This window comes from Bombina bombina, chromosome 8, assembly GCF_027579735.1.
Source record: "Bombina bombina isolate aBomBom1 chromosome 8, aBomBom1.pri, whole genome shotgun sequence".
Taxonomy (NCBI): domain Eukaryota; kingdom Metazoa; phylum Chordata; class Amphibia; order Anura; family Bombinatoridae; genus Bombina; species Bombina bombina.
The window spans coordinates 209159546-209179948 of NC_069506.1; the positions used below are offsets into that span (position 1 = coordinate 209159546).

The 20403-nt window shown below is 38.0% G+C and overlaps 1 protein-coding gene across 4 annotated transcripts in view; it reads right to left on the reverse strand.

Moving 5' to 3' along the window:
• Positions 1–608: 608 nt before the first annotated feature.
• The window catches only part of LOC128638113 (apolipoprotein C-II), a 50145-nt gene continuing 30350 nt past the window's right edge, over positions 609–20403 (reverse strand). For all 4 annotated transcript variants that reach the window (XM_053689976.1, XM_053689978.1, XM_053689977.1 and 1 more), the window contains exon 5: positions 609–1817. In XM_053689976.1, the coding sequence (XP_053545951.1) occupies positions 1730–1817 (88 nt within the window). In that variant the 3' untranslated portion in view covers positions 609–1729. The remainder of the gene's footprint in view (positions 1818–20403) is intronic.

The window sequence follows — 20403 nt, forward strand, 5'->3', positions numbered from 1 at the left end:
ACTCTATAACATGTCCACCTGCTCTGAGGCCGAGGACAGAAATCAACCCAATCGAATACGATCGGGTTGATTGACACCCCCTGCTAGCGGCAGTTCACAAGAACTGCTGGTGCAATGATAAAGTCGGCATTTATCATTGTGCAGCGGATATGTTAAGCTAGGTCGTATCATGTCCACTCGCACTATGATAAATATACCCCAATGTATCAAATCTACCCATTTATCTCTGGAGTACACTGATGGGGTAATAATAATAATGGGAAATCAAAAGAAAATACGTTTTCATTATTATACAGATATGGTGGAAAACTAAATCAAACAATTGCAATTCTTGCTACTTTTCAACTTTAAAAAAAAATCTCCTTTTTCATAACTGAATATTTGAAACAGCAATAATACTTTAATTATTTGTTTAAATATATGTTATGGAATGTAGAGGCTGAAGAGATGTAGCAATTTTGTCTGATAAAAAAAGTTATAATTTTAACCACTAGATGGCAATGTCTACTTCTGTATTATCTAACAATTTGTGTAATGTTTCCACCCTTATTTAAAACTTTTTCACATTAAGAACATTTTTGTTAAAAAGTCATACATTAACAACATGATGATAATAAAAGGTTTTATTGAAAACAAATTCTAAGGATACAAGTGGAGCGCAATGGTAAGTACGGTTGTGTTATCTTGTGCTTGGTCTTGCAGTAAGAATAAAGCAAATCTAATATTACAAGTAGATGGTTACAAATTTTAACAAGAGCATCTTAACACAGCTGAAACATTTTTAGTGTTCCCCATAATTTTAATGAATAGTGCAGGGAGTGCTATTAGTGCACCCATTTCTCTTATATTACAAGTGGTGAGTTACAGAATGTGTTGCACTTATGTGCAATCCAAAATACTGCTGTAAAATTTAGCAAATTTTGAGACCTTGAATAAACCATTATTATTAAAAGTATAGTGCAGAACTACACAAAGAACTTCACTAAATTCTCACAATCTGCACAGGAACAGAGTTGCCACCTCAGCCATTTTTTCCTGGATATTTATAAGTTACGCAGGGTATTGTTTCTCCAAATAGTACTATTCATTTTCCTTCTTGTACACCCTGCACCATGTGTAACTCCTAACAGTGGTCGAGGTTACAACCCTTACAGGCCACCATCAGCTTAGCGCAATATTGTCTTATCGATCGAGTGATATCCAACATGAATTTTACTGTATGTCCCATAAAATTCTATTTAACAAACCCTCACTATCCGACATGCAGATGCTAGTGCACCCTAGACTATCACTAATAAAGAATAACTTTGGACTTTTATTATGAGCACAAAAATAGAAGTATTGATTGTACTCACTCAAGCATTGTTTATGCACAATATCACTAATATTTTTGCTCTCCATTTGTTATCTTTACGGGAAATTAAAATACTTGTTTTAAAGATTACCATTACATTAAAAAAAGTTACAATCTTTATTCAAGTAGTACATCTTTATATACAAACAAAAATACATTTAGAAAAAGACAAAAATAAGCGCTTCTAGAAACAAAACAATTTATTTTTGTTGGAGTTAAAAGAAGGCAGTTACTAGAGTATTGATGTTTATACAGATATAAATGTAAAATTAATAATAACAGACTGTTGATCTAAAAGGGATGGACTTGTAATATCCACGTAACGCTCCTGTATAATTGAGGAATTAGTGTTTGGACTGGTTTTGAAGTTCCTGCTCATTGTGGATACAACAAGTGGTACACTTGGTCATACAGGATGTTGGTGTAAGTTGTCACAGCAGATGTCCCTTTGTCATAGTACTCTCTGTAAAAAGAATGCAAGGATATGAGATCAGAACCTTATTCTTTGAGAGGTGTAGGTATACAACCTATTTAGAATGTGTTATAAAATTCATTGTTACCCTAAATTTATGAATAGAACTGCCAATTTTGAAAGAAAAAATTAAAATTCTGCACTCATTTGCATATTTAAAGATCTTGAAGGAAGTTAAATCACAAGATGTGACCTTAAAGAGACAGTAAAGTCAGAAAGCAACTTTCACAACTCAAGACAGAGCGTGTAATTTTAAACAACTTTCCAATTTACTTCTATTATAAAAAAAAAAGCTTCATTTACTTGGTATCATTTGGTGAAGAATAGACTCAGGAACTCCAAAGAACTAATGGGAGCTAGCTGAACACAACTGGTGAGCCAATGGCAAGAGGCTAGCTCTCAACAGTGCATTCATTCTGAGCCTATCTAGGTTTAAAATATCTGAATCATGAAAGTTTAATTTTGACTTAACTGTTTTTTAGAAATGAATATAACTGGCAGTAGATGATGGGATTGGCCTACCTTCTAGCAGAAGGTTTGATGGACAGGCAGGCTATGGGACTTGTGGGTGGTGGTCCACTGGCGTTTTGTGGATTGGGCTGCAACTAGGAGGGGCAGGGCCATGGTTGTGTTATGGCAAGGTCATGAATGCTGTGGGCAAGCCCAGGTGGAGTCAGACATGTACCAGGAGTAGCTGTTATACTCCCAGAAAAATGGGACATTTGCCCTGGTTGGAGAAACTTCACACAGGACCTGGCATGGTTGGGAACTCTGCAATGGTGTCTGATCACAACCCCCTTATCGTTAATTATCATTAATTATCATTATTAAGGAGAAATAAGTAATAAAATATAAATTTTCAATTGTTCTTTGTAAGGGAGGTAAGGTAAAGATACCTTAGATCTTAGGTTGCCACCTTTAGTTCAGGCCAAACCCTAACACTCATGTGTCGTGCACTGCACAGCAAAAAAATGTTTGCAGAGTACACACTATGTATAATAGGACATAAACACAAACTTGCACATAGATATTCACACTCTCAAACACTCTCAATCTCACGCACATACACACACTCTCACACATGCTCACACTCTCACACACACTCACTGTAACACACTAACAAACTCACACACACACTTTCTTTCACTCACACACACACAAAGACACTAATGCTCTCTCACACATACACTCCCTCTCTCACACACTAAAACACACACTCACACATATTCTCTCCCACACACACTCTCTCTCACACGCACGCACACACACAAATACACTTACTCTTTCACACACAGACTCACACACACAGACACTGACACAAAGACACGTAGACACACGTACACACACAGACACACTACAACACAAAGACACACACACAAGAGAGAAATAATTGTAGGCATGTGCAGTATGTTGCATCACCTTTTTTGGCTAGTGCTTTTTGCAACCAAACCCGGATATTTGATTGTTGGGGCCTAACTCAGCTTCAAACCCAGATACACACATGGAAATCTGGACAGGTGCCAACTCTAGACAGATCACAATAGTGCACATACTTTCAGCAGATAACTTTTTAGTTATGTTAATAGGTGACATGTGTGCAATTAACCTCTTGTGCTCCAAAACATTAGAGATATTTGTGTATGTCTCTCTAAGGGTTTTTTACAGGGGCATTATGGGTATAGTGGGCTTGTGTGTTTGTTGGATTGTTGATTTCACTATTTCTTTGTTTAAAAGTGATTACTATAATGCTTTAACATTAATTAATTAATTAATTAATTAATTGTGCAGGTAGCGTTTGTATCTGGTGATGTTTCCTAATATCATCCAATGTTGAGAGGGTAAGGTCATTGTGTTTTGTGCATGCCCAGTAAGTTAAAAAATTGTTGTGAACTGGCACATGTTAAAGATATATGAAACCCAAAATTTTTCTTTCATTATTCAGATAGAGCATAGATTTTTAACCACTTTGCCCAAATGGACGTAGATCTACATCCACAATCATGATCATAGGGATGGGGGTATCCCCACACTACAGAAAAATGTTAATAAATAAATTAAATTAACAAATAACATAAAACTAGCTACTGGCCGACAGCTTCAAATATCTAAGATGGCTGCCCATAGTGGGCGGGTTAGAGAGCTGTATGGGAGGGATTAGAGAGGTGAGAGGACTGAGGAGGGAGCCATACACTTCAGGGGGGAAAAAGAATTAAAAAAAAGAAAGTCCTAAACAGCATACTGGCAGACTGTCTGCCAGTACCTTAGATGGTAGTGTAGTGAGGTATGTGGTGGGGGGGGGAGCTGTTTGGAATGGATCAGGGAAGTGGGAGCTGTCAGGTGGGAGGGTAATTCATACATTACAATACTATTTCCATTACCAGCTAACTAATTAACACCTTCACTGCTGGAAGTTTCAGAAGTATGGTATGCAGCTGCAATTAGCGGCCTTATAATTACCAGAAAAACAATGACAAAGCCATGCATGTCTGCTATTTCTGAACAAAAAGGATCCCAGAGAAGTTTTTTTAATTATTTGCATTCTGACTGCACAGGAGGCATGTAAATAATTTCAGTGAGAAACCCAAAGTTTGTTGAAAAGATTTTTGTTTTGTTTTTTGTAGGAGATGAGAGGAAACAGATGCACCACATGGCCTAGTATTGTAGGACTGGTATATAAAATGTGTATGAAATATTCCACTCACATTTAGGTGGGCACCCCTCTTGGTACAAATAGTGCAGACTGGAATCAAACAGTCATCCAGCAGACTGGCCTCCGGCAAATCTCAAACAGCAGGAGGATGGATCAGGAAGCTTAATCCCAAAGTGATCTTGTACCATTCAATAATGATGTTAATGGTAAAAACGTGAATGGCAGCATTTCTTACTTTAATAAAAACAAATGAAAAACAGCAACGCGTTTCTCAGCCTATCAATGGCTGTTTCATCAGGCTTAAAGCCTGATGAAGCCTGCTGTTTTTTTATATTTGTTTTTATTAAAGTAAGTTTTTAAACTTACCACTTGCTGCCATTCACCTTTTTGCCATTAACATCATTATTGAATGGTACAAGATCACTTCGGGATTAAGCTTCCTGATCCATCCTCCTACTGTTGGAGTTTTGCTGGATGGCTGTTTGATTCCAGTCTGCTGGATGACTGATTCCAGTGTGCACTATTTGCACCAAGAGGGGTGCCCACCTAAATGTGAGTGGAATATTGCATACATATTTTATATACCAGTCCTACAAAACTAGGCCATGTGACGCATATGTTTCCTCTCATATCCTACAGGTTACTGATCCCTGGATCTCGGCCTACGATCCATTCACAGTTTGCAGCCTGGACCTGAATTACATTGAATTCATTTGGTTGTTTTCAAGAATATACCCTGCATTTATATATGGGACTTCTCACTTATATACTATTTATGTTTGGTTTGTTTTTTTCTCTTGCTTATATCACCACAACATTTGCTTAATTCATTGCATAGGGTTGTTGAAATATTTATCACACTCTCATATGATAATATATATTTTTATCAACTTGATCTAGGGCGCCCCCTATATATTCATATTTCTTTACTTTTTTTAATTATCACATGGTGGCATGAAATATACCAAAGTGGGCCTAGATCAATACCTTGGGTTGTCTTCTTAAAAAAAATATAAAGTTTTGATAGGTAAAGCAAAAAAACAAGGCTCTATTTCTGTTTAAAGTGAATGATAGCAAAAATGCTTAAAGTTCTCCATTTTTTGGGGCATTTTTCTATGAAAGTTCCGTTAGCAAAGGCGGTTAAACAAATTTCCAATTTACTTCTATTATCAACTTTGCTTTATTATCTTATTAGCCTTTGATAAAGAAGGAGCAATGAGCTACAGGGATTTAGCTGAACACATCGATACGCTAATGACAAGGGAGGCATATGTGCAGCAACCAATCAGCAACTATTTCCCAGCAATTTAGTTTACCTAGGTCTGCTTTTTAACAAAGGATACCGAGAATACAAAGTAAATTCGATAATAGAAGTAAATGGGAGAGTTGTTTAAAACTGTATGCTCTATCTTACCCATGAAGGACAAAAAAAAAAATAATTTCATGTCCCTTTAAAGATACAGTCTACCCGAAAAATGTGATTGTCCAAAAAAGATGGATAATCCCATCCCCAGTTTATCATAACCAACACTGTTATATTAATATACTTTTACCTTTGTGATTACCTTGTATTTAAGGCTCTGCAGGATGCTCTCATATCTCAGTGCTATTTACAAACTTGCATTTTAGCCAATGAATGCTGATTCATAAATAACTCCATGGAATTGAGCACAATGTGCTCTATATGGCACACATGAACTGGTAGTGTCTTGCTTTGAAAAACTATATAAATGCACTGAGATAAAGTTGGTATGTAGTGGCTTAGAGACAGGCAGATATTTAGAGGTTTAAAGGTTATAAAGTATATCAATATAACAATGTTGGTTGCACAAAGCAGGGGGATGGGTAGTAAAGGCGTTATCTATCTTTTTAGACAATACAAAAATCAAGTAGTCTGTTTCTTTAATTATAGGGCCATTTTACACAAAACTGATCATGAAGAAAATAAATAAAATAAAAATGTCTGATTGTGATTGCGTTAATATCAAAAGCAGCTCATCTGCAGCTGATAACATGCAGATAGTTTTAAACTATGGATTCTGACCAACCCCTTGTTTTATAAGTAGATCTTTTGCAATTCAGTAATCAATGAAACATGAAACCAAAAAATCATGATTCAGATAGAACCTACACTTTAAAAAGAAAGTTTCCAGTTAACTTCTATTATCAAATTTTCTTTGTTCTCTTGGTATCTTTTGTCATCTCCAGACTCAAATTCTGATTGTCTACTCCAAATGGTGGGTGGAGATTACAAAAGGTGGGTGGAGTTTGTCCATCAAAAAACAATTGCAGCAAACAAGGTTTTAATCTGTTGTAATATAGTCTGTTGGCATGCTAATCTATATTAATTACACCATTTTCTGCAGTCTTCCAATGTGTTTTCTGCCCCTTTAACAGTTATTCTTGGAAATGTTATCTCATAGTCCCTCAAATGAGGTGAGGATGATAAAATACCAGTGTCCCCTCAAGTGAGGTGACGATGCTAAAATACCAGTGTCACCTCATGTGAGGTGAGGATGTTAAAATACCAGTGTCCCTTCAAGTGAGGTGAGGATGATAAAATACCAGTGTCTCTCAAGTGAGGTGAGGATGATAAAATACCAGTGTCCCCTCAAGTGAGGTAAGGATGATAAAATACCAGTTTCCTTAAGAGAGGTGAGGATGATAAAATAATAGTGTCCCCTCAAGTGAGGTGAGGATGATAAAATACCAGTGTCCCCTCAAATGAGGTGAGGATGATAAAATAATAGTGTCCCATTAAGTGAGGTGAGGATGATAAAATACCAGTGTCTCTCAAGTGAGGTGAGGATGATAAAATACCAGTGTCCCCTCAAGTGAGGTGAGGATGATAAAATACCAGTGTCCCCTCAAGTGAGGTGAGGATGATAAAATAATAGTGTCCCATTAAGTGAGGTGAGGATGATAAAATACCAGTGTCTCTCAAGTGAGGTGAGGATGATAAAATACCAGTGTCCCCTCAAGTGAGGTGAGGATGATAAAATACCAGTGCCCCTCAAGTTAGGTAAGGATGATAAAATAATAGTTACCCCTCAAGTGAGGTGAGGATGATAAAATAACAGTGTCCCCTCAAGTGAGGTAAAGAGGATAAAATACCAGTGTCCCCTCAAGTGAGGTAAAGATGATAAAATACCAGTGTCCCCTCAAGTGAGGTGAGGATGATAAAATACCAGTGTCCCCTCAAGTGAGGTGAGGATGATAAAATACCAGTGCCCCTCAAGTGAGGTAAGGATGATAAAATAATAGTTACCCCTCAAGTGAGGTGAGGATGATAAAATAACAGCGTCCCCTCAAGTGAGGTAAAGATGATAAAATACCAGTGTCCCCTCAAGTGAGGTAAAGATGATAAAATACCAGTGTCCCCTCATGTGAGGTAAAGATGATAAAATACCAGTGTCCCCCTCAAGTGAGGTGAGGATGATAAAATACCAGTGTCCCTCAAGTGAGGTGAGGATGATAAAATACCAGTGTCCCCTCAAGTGAGGTGAGGATGATAAAATACCAATGTCCCCCCAAGTGAGGTGAGGATGATAAAATACCAGTGTCCCCTCAAGTGAGGTGAGGATGATAAAATACCAGTGTCCCCTCAAGTGAGGTGAGGATGATAAAATACCAGTGTCCTTTCAAGTGAGGTGAGGATGATAAAATATTAGTGTCCCCTCAAGTGAGGTGAGGATGATAAAATACCAGTGTCCCCTCAAGTGAGGTGAGGATGATAAAATACCAAGTGCCCTCAAGTGAGGTGAGGATGATAAAATTTTAGTGTCCCCTCAAGTGAGGTGAGGATGATAAAATACCAGTGTCCCCTCAAGTGAGGTGAGGATGATAAAATAATAGTGTCCCCTCAAGTGAGGTGAGGATGATAAAATACCAGTGTCCCCTCAAGTGAGGTGAGGATGATAAACTACCAGTGTCCCTCAAGTGAGGTGAGGATGATAAAATACCAGTGTCCCCTCAAGTGAGGTGAGGATGATAAACTACCAGTGTCCCTCAAGTGAGGTGAGGATGATAAAATACCAGTGTCCCCTCAAGTGAGGTGAGGATGATAAAATACCAGTGTCCCCTCAAGTGAGGTGAGGATGATAAAATGCCAGTGTCCCCTCAAGTGAGGTGAGGATGATAAAATAATAGTGTCCCATTAAGTGAGGTGAGGATGATAAAATAACAGTGTCCCATTAAGTGAGGTGAGGATGATAAAATAATAGTGTCCCATTAAGTGAGGTGAGGATGATAAAATAATAGTGTCCCCTCAAGTGAGGTGAGGATGATAAACTACCAGTGTCCCTCAAGTGAGGTGAGGATGATAAAATACCAGTGTCCCTCAAGTGAGGTGAGGATGATAAACTACCAGTGTCCCTCAAGTGAGGTGAGGATGATAAAATACCAGTGTCCCCTCAAGTGAGGTGAGGATGATAAAATACCAGTGTCCCTCAAGTGAGGTGAGGATGATAAAATACCAGTGTCCCCTCAAGTGAGGTGAGGATGATAAAATACCAGTGCCCCTCAAGTGAGGTAAGGATGATAAAATAATAGTTACCCCTCAAGTGAGGTGAGGATGATAAAATAACAGCGTCCCCTCAAGTGAGGTAAAGATGATAAAATACCAGTGTCCCCTCAAGTGAGGTAAAGATGATAAAATACCAGTGTCCCCTCATGTGAGGTAAAGATGATAAAATACCAGTGTCCCCCTCAAGTGAGGTGAGGATGATAAAATACCAGTGTCCCTCAAGTGAGGTGAGGATGATAAAATACCAGTGTCCCCTCAAGTGAGGTGAGGATGATAAAATACCAATGTCCCCCCAAGTGAGGTGAGGATGATAAAATACCAGTGTCCCCTCAAGTGAGGTGAGGATGATAAAATACCAGTGTCCCCTCAAGTGAGGTGAGGATGATAAAATACCAGTGTCCTTTCAAGTGAGGTGAGGATGATAAAATATTAGTGTCCCCTCAAGTGAGGTGAGGATGATAAAATACCAGTGTCCCCTCAAGTGAGGTGAGGATGATAAAATACCAAGTGCCCTCAAGTGAGGTGAGGATGATAAAATTTTAGTGTCCCCTCAAGTGAGGTGAGGATGATAAAATACCAGTGTCCCCTCAAGTGAGGTGAGGATGATAAAATAATAGTGTCCCCTCAAGTGAGGTGAGGATCATAAAATACCAGTGTCCCCTCAAGTGAGGTGAGGATGATAAACTACCAGTGTCCCTCAAGTGAGGTGAGGATGATAAAATACCAGTGTCCCCTCAAGTGAGGTGAGGATGATAAACTACCAGTGTCCCTCAAGTGAGGTGAGGATGATAAAATACCAGTGTCCCCTCAAGTGAGGTGAGGATGATAAAATACCAGTGTCCCCTCAAGTGAGGTGAGGATGATAAAATACCAGTGTCCCCTCAAGTGAGGTGAGGATGATAAAATAATAGTGTCCCATTAAGTGAGGTGAGGATGATAAAATAACAGTGTCCCATTAAGTGAGGTGAGGATGATAAAATAATAGTGTCCCATTAAGTGAGGTGAGGATGATAAAATAATAGTGTCCCCTCAAGTGAGGTGAGGATGATAAACTACCAGTGTCCCTCAAGTGAGGTGAGGATGATAAAATACCAGTGTCCCTCAAGTGAGGTGAGGATGATAAACTACCAGTGTCCCTCAAGTGAGGTGAGGATGATAAAATACCAGTGTCCCCTCAAGTGAGGTGAGGATGATAAAATACCAGTGTCCCTCAAGTGAGGTGAGGATGATAAAATACCAGTGTCCCCTCAAGTGAGGTGAGGATGATAAAATACCAGTGCCCCTCAAGTGAGGTAAGGATGATAAAATAATAGTTACCCCTCAAGTGAGGTGAGGATGATAAAATAACAGCGTCCCCTCAAGTGAGGTAAAGATGATAAAATACCAGTGTCCCCTCAAGTGAGGTAAAGATGATAAAATACCAGTGTCCCCTCATGTGAGGTAAAGATGATAAAATACCAGTGTCCCCCTCAAGTGAGGTGAGGATGATAAAATACCAGTGTCCCTCAAGTGAGGTGAGGATGATAAAATACCAGTGTCCCCTCAAGTGAGGTGAGGATGATAAAATACCAATGTCCCCCCAAGTGAGGTGAGGATGATAAAATACCAGTGTCCCCTCAAGTGAGGTGAGGATGATAAAATACCAGTGTCCCCTCAAGTGAGGTGAGGATGATAAAATACCAGTGTCCTTTCAAGTGAGGTGAGGATGATAAAATATTAGTGTCCCCTCAAGTGAGGTGAGGATGATAAAATACCAGTGTCCCCTCAAGTGAGGTGAGGATGATAAAATACCAAGTGCCCTCAAGTGAGGTGAGGATGATAAAATTTTAGTGTCCCCTCAAGTGAGGTGAGGATGATAAAATTCCAGTGTCCCCTCAAGTGAGGTGAGGATGATAAAATAATAGTGTCCCCTCAAGTGAGGTGAGGATGATAAAATACCAGTGTCCCCTCAAGTGAGGTGAGGATGATAAACTACCAGTGTCCCTCAAGTGAGGTGAGGATGATAAAATACCAGTGTCCCCTCAAGTGAGGTGAGGATGATAAACTACCAGTGTCCCTCAAGTGAGGTGAGGATGATAAAATACCAGTGTCCCCTCAAGTGAGGTGAGGATGATAAAATACCAGTGTCCCCTCAAGTGAGGTGAGGATGATAAAATGCCAGTGTCCCCTCAAGTGAGGTGAGGATGATAAAATAATAGTGTCCCATTAAGTGAGGTGAGGATGATAAAATAACAGTGTCCCATTAAGTGAGGTGAGGATGATAAAATAATAGTGTCCCATTAAGTGAGGTGAGGATGATAAAATAATAGTGTCCCCTCAAGTGAGGTGAGGATGATAAACTACCAGTGTCCCTCAAGTGAGGTGAGGATGATAAAATACCAGTGTCCCTCAAGTGAGGTGAGGATGATAAACTACCAGTGTCCCTCAAGTGAGGTGAGGATGATAAAATACCAGTGTCCCCTCAAGTGAGGTGAGGATGATAAAATACCAGTGTCCCTCAAGTGAGGTGAGGATGATAAAATGCCAGTGTCCCCTCAAGTGAGGTGAGGATAATAAAATACCAGTGTCCCTCAAGTGAGGTGAGGATGATAAAATACCAGTATCCCCTCAAGTGAGGTGAGGATGATAAAATGCCAGTGTCCCCTCAAGTGAGGTGAGGATGATAAAATGCCAGTGTCCCCTCAAGTGAGGTGAGGATGATAAAACGCCAGTGTCCCCTCAAGTGAGGTGAGGATGATAAAATACCAGTGTCCCCTCAAGTGAGGTGAGGATGATAAAATACCAGTGTCCCCTCAAGTGAGGTGAGGATGATAAAATACCAGTGTCCCTTTAATATATCTCTATAAATAAAAGGTTCAGATAAGTTTTTTTAAGTAGTGACCAACTGACAACCTTTCTTTTATTTAACCTAAAGTAAAAACACATATATTTACATACTATCAACTATCAAGGAGAAGGGGAATTAAATGATTCAGAAGCAATAATTATTGAATTCTAACCATTTCTCTAAGTATTTTAATCCCTTTGCTGCCAATACATTGCAGCCTTTTCTGGCAGCCAAAGGGCTAAGTGTGCAGTTTATCCTGTGATCAACACTGCCTTTATTATCCTTATGTTATACGGGTCATAACTAGGGTGACCATATTGCCGCTTTAAAAATGGACACATATGAAAAATACATATATCCGGGTTGTTTTCAGGGCTGTTTAAAGAAATGTGTTGTATAAGAACCCTGCCATGTGTATTTTTCATATGTGTCCCTTTTTAAAGCGGCAATATGGTCACCCTAGTCATAACAGTATAATGTCCTTAAGGATGAGAAATGTTACTGTGTATGTTGCATAAAGCTTTGGTTTTATCTTATGTTCCATGTGTATGAGGCTGGGACCTTTATACTTTGTCCTCAGACCTTCATTTGGTGTAAAATTAATCTGATGTTTTAACCTTTATCCTGTGTGGGTGAGATTGTCCCAGACAGGCTTTGTTTGTTAAGTTCCCTCCACCGTCTTTTGCAGATTCCAAATGCTTTGAATATGCTGAGAACATGCATAAACTATTACAGGGTTCTTCAAACTTTTTTTCCTCAAGACCCAGTGCAATGATACCACATACCTTTGTAACTTTTTTTTTTTTTTTTTGCTTGGTCTGGAGACTTCTGAAGCAATATAAAACAAGATAGCTGCAGTTATGTAGTCAAACTTAAAAGTTTTTAAAAAGTTAATAACACACACCCTCTTATACAACACACACACCACACACCCTCTCATACAACACACACACCACACACCCTCTCATACAACACACACACCACACACCCTTTCATACAACACACACCAGACATCCCAACCTGCAAAACCTAATTTCAGGGAGGTGGCTTCACCCGCTACTGCGCCTCCACCCCCCACCCCTCCCAGTTATATATTGGATACCTTGAAACCCTAAATAAGATAGAGACATCATTAAAGTAGCTTCCCACTAAAGTCACATTTAAAAAAAAGTAGCTTTATTGCACAACCACATACAACAAACCTATTTTCCAGTGATCGTACGCTTGTTGAATGCTTAAATATTTTAGAATACAAAGTTTAATTAAGTGCAGTAAATAAGGTAGTATTTGTGTTTTATTTACACCGCACACCCTCTCATACAACACACACACCACACACCCTTTCATACAACACACACACACCCCACACACTCTACTACAACACCCACACACTCTCTCATACAACACACACACCACACACCCTCTCATACAACACACACCACACACCCTTTCATACAACACACACACCACACACCCTGTCACACAACACACACACCCTTTCATACAACACACACACCCTTTCATACAACACACACACTCTACTACAACACCCACACACTCTCTCAAACAATACATACAAGGAAACAAAACAAAATAAACCCAGCAACCACTGGAATAGCCTAATCTGGCTAGGTGCATGTTAGACAAGCTAGTGACCTCCAGCTTCACAGTAATCCACAATATAATATATCCACAGCACCTTTCAGAGATTAAAATGTCCTTTATTAGCAACATATGGACATAATTAATAATAATGCATAATTTTCTGTTCATGTGTTGCTAATAAAGGACATTTTAATCTCTGAAAGGTGCTGTGGATATATTATATTGTGGAATACAATACATAGCAACCATACACTCTCCTACAACACATACATCACATCACACACTCTCTATATTATACACACACACAAGTTACAACCCTGTAAACATGGTGTTGCCACCCAGCAATTGGTACCGACCTATGGGTTAAAGAACTCTATGAATTATTACCAATTTGTCATAATATTGCTCCAAAAGAAGCCTGCATGATAGAGAAAGTCAATCAATGGCAATTCAAGGGGCATAAAATTCAAAATGTCATGAATTATAAAGAGACTACAATTAAAAGAAAAAGAAAATTTGCTTCTCTCTTCAAAATAATGATTTTTTCTCTTGGTATCCTTTCAAGGAGAGCACATTTAGATCTTGAAAACTGTATTTATAACATTGTTGCAAACATCTGCCATATTGTGCTGAAGAGAGACGATTCGGAGCCCAGCAAGGTTTTAACAAAGTATGGCAAGATAAAAAAAGTGAATTTGATAACAGAGGTATTTTAATTGTACCCTCTATCTGAATCATACGAGTTTAATTCTGACTTCTATGTCCCTATAAGAATAACACAGAAGTCATTAAGCAAAAATGACTGATTGCTTATAGATTAAAACAGTGTCAGGAAAAAAACATATATTGACGATTTTCCTTTTAACTGCAGAATTCATTCAGCATTAAAAGGCAAATTAGTAGGAGCCATAATATTCACATTGGTCATACTGTATATACCCTACGGCATGAGAACTAGTGCAGCAATTTTAAATATACATGTATATGTGTATATACACATATTATCACATAAATATATAAGTATATAAGCATATACATAGTTATTGAGTACACAGTTTCCATAGACCAGAGCTTTCCAAACTTTTCATGTTGGTGACACACTTTTTAGACCTACATCATTTCGCAACACAGTAATTCAGTTGTATTAGCAAACAGGAGGTTAAACTAACTTGTTTTAAGAGATACGGACACATACATACATTATATAATAACAAAATGTATTTACAAGTAACAATAAGTATGTGCAAGAATTAAAAAAAAAGTTTAAGAACACTAATAGCTACTTGCTATTTTAATGGGATGCATGAGGTTGATGGGATGAACACAGTTTCTGAAAATTTGGTGAAATATTAAATAAAGACACTCGCATTTCATCATTAAGCATTTTTAAGCTTCCACTTTTAAGTTTCCACTTCCTATCCATATATCAAGAGCAGGAGCAGCAATGTACTAAAACATTTTGACTTCTGACTTTAGCTCAGCATTTAAGCTGCCGCCCTCAGAGCTCTGCGAGTCCGACTGACTATTGCCCGCGCTGCAAACACACTGCTGTCTCACTCACTGACTACACATGCAATCATGAGCCGATTGAGGAGACTACACGTGCAGTCAGGAGCCAAAGCCGCCAATGGTAATAGTTTCAGTTCCCACTGAGCTGTGCCAATAGGTTAAGCTGATCTGTGACCCACTAGGTATCAATCACGTGTCAACCACATGATATGCGTAGCAGGCAGGAGGAAAGTCGAAAACCAAAAAAAAATATTTTTTTTTTTTAAAAGCATATTTTTTTTGCTGAAGCTGGGACACACCTACACACTGCCGCCGACACACTAATGTGCCATGACACACAGTTTGGAAAGCACTACCATAGACCGCAATGTAACTTTTCAGTGCCGTTTTTTTTTTTTCTAAAACCTCACACCCACCACTTTCAACCCATAAATACTGTTTCGTGCAGTGTTTTGTTTTTTTTTTACCAAGAAAAATATGCTATTTTTTATTTTCTAAAAAGGCACATTTTGGGGGGTGGTTAGTTAGAGCACATTTAAAAAAATAACAAACCAGATCTGACCTCTGGTTAATTTTTTGAGCAGTAATTGCTACCGCAAGCTCGCAATAGCAATACCCAGCCATTTGTAAACAGACAAATTTGCCCCTTTGCTGGCATACAATAAGTTAGCACTCCATTTGTAATCTAGCCCCAAATGTGTGTGGTGGGGGGCAGTAAACCCGTCTGCTTGCAATCACCACTTGTGATGCTGAATCCCAAAGTGAAATTTAACATTGCACAATAGGATGCTTGTGCAATGCCGCCCCCTGCTGCCGTGCAACCAATTGTGCTACAGAAGGGAATGTCAATCATCCCAAACAAGCAAGTGTCGGGATGATTGATCTTGCCACCTATGAGAGAAAAAAAGCAGTTTCTGCTTCTTAAATATGTGGCATCAGGTTCACTTATGCAAACTGTTATGTTCTCTGTGTAGTCAGGAGTAGAACATTCAGTTGTGTGATGTTACCTTAAGATATCTTGCACATATCACTGAGACTCTGCAGCAGGTACTTCAGTCAATTTAGCTACAACCACATGGCTTCTTTACTAACAGGCTTCTCAGTAAAACTAAACATGTCTTCTGATGATGTCACAGAGACCCAGACACACCCAGAGGGTGTGGTGAGCTCATCTTAAAGTTGCAGCACTTCTAACATATAATGATGAGATAATGTTATTGCAAAAATACAGTAAAAGCTGCAGTAATCTTAACAGCTCCTTTTTTCTAAAAAAAATAAAAATATATATATATATATATATATATATATATAAACTGTGTGTAGGGCACTGCACTCACTTTTCCTTAATAACACAGCCCGGGGTGCATTAAATAAAATAACAATATGCAAAAAATAGGAGCGCACTCGCCGGGTCTTAAATACAGTATTTAATAATACATAATTATTAAATACTGTATTTAAGACCCGGCGAGTGAGCGCCTATTTTTTGCATATATATATACAGTATATATATATACAGGTATACCCCACTCATACAGCGGGTTAGTGACTGGAGCTCCGCTGTAAAGTGAAAACCGCATTAAAGTGAAACAAGGCAGTTTAAGCTTTCTTTTCACTTGCCAGTGTGTTTAAAAACTTGAGAACATTTTTGATCGAACATATATTAGGGGTGCAATAGTGCTACATTTAGTTTAACACTAGCACAGTATTCAATTAGTATTCAATAAATACTGCACCTGTAAAATCGTGACAATTACTGTAGTAAAATTTGCCAGACTATAGCAATGAGACACTTATTGCACTGTAATGCTGTAAACAAAGTGAACTAAGCATAACAAAATGGTGACAGTCAGTTTTCTCGCAATCTCACGATAATTACAGCACTCTTTCAAAATCCTTGGAGGTTGAACTTCAGCTCCACAAAGCGCTGTATTAGCGAAGCCCTGTAAAGTAAAGCGCTGTAAAGTGAGGTATACATGTATATATATATATATATATATATATATATATATATAAAGAACAGACAGTGGATAATATTGTAACATACAACAAGTAATAGACATACATGTTTATCACTAAACCATACACTTGAATTTAGAACAGTTTAACTTTTTTAGTCTATGTGTACAAGATATAGGTCACAGCCTAGATTTTAGTCACAGTGATGTCTTCTGTGATAAGTTCGTCTTCGGATTAGGTCATTCCTTGCCGAATAATCTCTCACTAAATCCTCACATTGCCACCTGGAAGGTGGCCTTCTCTGTCTAGAGGTCCGTAGAGTATTTGGTTCAGTAGAAATTGTCTGTGGAGGAGTACTCAACGCTTGTATTTTTATCCTCAGAAGTTTCAGGTGGGCACCACACTCCATGCCAGATATCCTCACCATTTGAATTCTTGGATATTTCTATAACTGGTTGAGATCTATGTCTCATTTGTTCTACATGGTGGCAAACTGTACCACCAACTTTTAGTTGAACTTTAAACATTCTGTTGCCCATGCCTTGTATTATGACAGCTGGGATCCATTTATTCTGCCCAAAAAATTAGAAAGGGAGTTTGGATTAAATTTTGATTTGTGAGAGACAGCTAAGTGACATTTTAAAGTTTGTACAAATCGTTCAGCCTGTCCATTAGATGAGCTGTCTTACAGTGTTTGATATGATTTGTAGCTAGAAATTCCTGTGATATGAACTGTGGACCATTGTCTTAGGCTAAAGTCTGTGGCAGTCCAAATCTTGCAAACATACTGGAAAGAATGACAATGGTTTGCTGTGCTGTAGTACTTGACATTTGAACTACTTCTGGCCACTTCGAATGAGCATCCAGGGCCACCAAATACATTCGTCCATCCACTGACCCTGCAAAATCAACATGGATTCTTGTCCATGGTTGAGGTGTCCCTGCTGAGATTCCACTGTGTCTATGCACATGCATTGCAAGCAGCTCAATAAGAAGCAATATCTGTATCCAATTTAGGCCACCAAAAATATTCCTGTGCTCTTTGCTTCATTTTTACTAGACCCTGATGTGAGCTGTGTAGTAATTTTAATGCTAATGTTTGCAGTAAAGTCGGAATTATCACTTGTGACCCCCATAACAGACAGCCTGAGTCATGTACAACTTCCTTCTTCCTTGTAAAATATGGCTGAAGGTCAGAACGATCTGCTTTAGGCCACCTATGTTGAGCAAAAGACTTAATCTCCTGTAAGGTAGAATCAGAGCATGTGTAAGTAGCAATCTCTTTGGAATTTAGATTTAAAGGTAGTGGAGGGGTTTCCATGATTTCAGAAGATGCTGTCATGTGATGTACCATTGGAAATCTTGAAATCATATCTACATTTGTATGATCACTGTGACATCGATATTTAATAGAGTAGTTGTAAGCCTCCAGCTGAAGCGCATAGCGCTGAAGTCAAGCAGCTGTTGTGTTGGAGATACCCTTCTGAGGGTGCAGAATGGGCAAAAGTGGTTTATGATCCGTGATCAGAGTAAAAGGTCTGCCATATATATAAATGTGGAATTCCTTCACAGCCCAAATTATTGCTAAAGCTTCGCGATCATTCTGGGCATAATTTCTCTCAGATGGAGTTAGAGATCTGGACACAGGATGTTCAGAACCATTGGGCATAATGTGTGAAAGAACTGCGCCCAAACCATATGGTGAAGCATCACAGGCTAGTACCAAAGGCTTCTTAAGGTCATAGTGGACAAGGAGTATTGATTCCAGAAGAAGTTGCTTAGAGCGTTCAAATGCTCATGTACATAAGTCAGTCCAGGCCCATTGGTTTTTACTATCTAAAAGGCGGTGTAGTGGATATAGCAAATGAGACAAAATTGGTAAAAATCTGTGATAGTAATTGAGCAACCTCAAATAAGAACGTAGCTGAGAAACATTAACAGGGGTGGGAGCATGAACCAGCGCTTTCACTTTTTCAGCAGTTGTGTGGAGACCAGGCTTGTCCACTACATATGCACAATATTCTAACTCTCACGGAAGAACTCACACTTTTCCATGTTTACTTTCAGTCCGAAATTCCTGTAGGCGCTGTAAAACAGCTTCAACATTGGCTTTATGAGCAGCATCATTTTTAGGGATGGGCGAATGTTTCTAAACATTTGAATTTTAAAGCAAATTTTTATACATTCGTTCGTTCAAATCGAATTTCAAATATTTACATAACATTCTAACATTTGATTTTCGAATGTTCGTTTTCAAATTTTTTGATTACATTCGAAAATATTCGTTTGAATAATAGAATGTTTGGCTTTGCATTATATCATATTCAATATTCAAATTCGATCTCTATATTTCACATTCGATTTCAAAATATAATATTCAAATTTGATTCAAAATATCACATTCGATTTCGAAATGTATTATTCAAATTCGATTTCAATATATCAAATTTGATTTGTAATGTGATATTTGAAGTCGATTTAAATTTTGAAATAGTATTTTCTTTTGAAATCTAATATTCAAATTCAAATTGGTTTTAATAATTCTGTTATCTTATAAATATTCAAAATATTCAAATTCGATTTTAATTTCAAAATAATATTTCTAAGCTACAATTGTATTTTGTAATGTAATATTCGAACTCAAATTATTTAATATTCAAATTTAAATATTTAACTCAACTTATTCCCTCATATGTAAATGTTATAAATAGTTGTAGTTGTCAAAATTTCATTTGACAGGTTTAGTTTTGGAGAAAAGGTACGTACTGGTTTTGTGGTTGTGTTGGAATATTTTGATACAGATTATTTCTATATACTACAATTATCTATTTGCTCCTGTAGAAATCTTTTTTGGGGGATTTTTGTGTGGACTCAACTGTGGAGGGTGGACTGCACACTGTGAGAAGACGCATTTGTTATATACTCCTCAAAGTTTGCTGTTTGTTCTACTAAAATTGCTGCTTGCTGTGTTTAAAAACAAAAAAAAAACAAATCCGGCTTCCTCCAATCACAACATGGCCTCAGGCAATGACTACCCTGGGGGGAAAGCCGTGATTGGAGGAAGCCAGACTAGTCATTGCTGACGTGTGAAGAGAGGATTTCCAGGAGGGGGAAGCTGCTCTGGCTGCAAAAAGAAAAAAAGGTAAGTTTTTAATCAAAACGGCTGCTTTGTAAACTTTGATGAATTTAAGTGCCCCTGTTTTTAATAGTATTTTTAAAAAAACAGGCTTTCATTCACCAAAGTTTACCTGCACTTTAAGTGTCTGTAATATTAGTGTATTTTTTTCCCAGAAAAAAAAATATTCTAGAAGACACAGCCAAAAAGATACATTTTGTTACAATCGAATATTATATTCGAATTTCACAGTCATATTCTAAATAATGCAATCCATTTAGATTTTGAATGTCAATAAAAAATCGAATGTCTACATTCGAATTTCGAATGTGTATATTCAATATTTTATGTACATTCTAAATACAAAGTGACATTTGAAATCGAAAG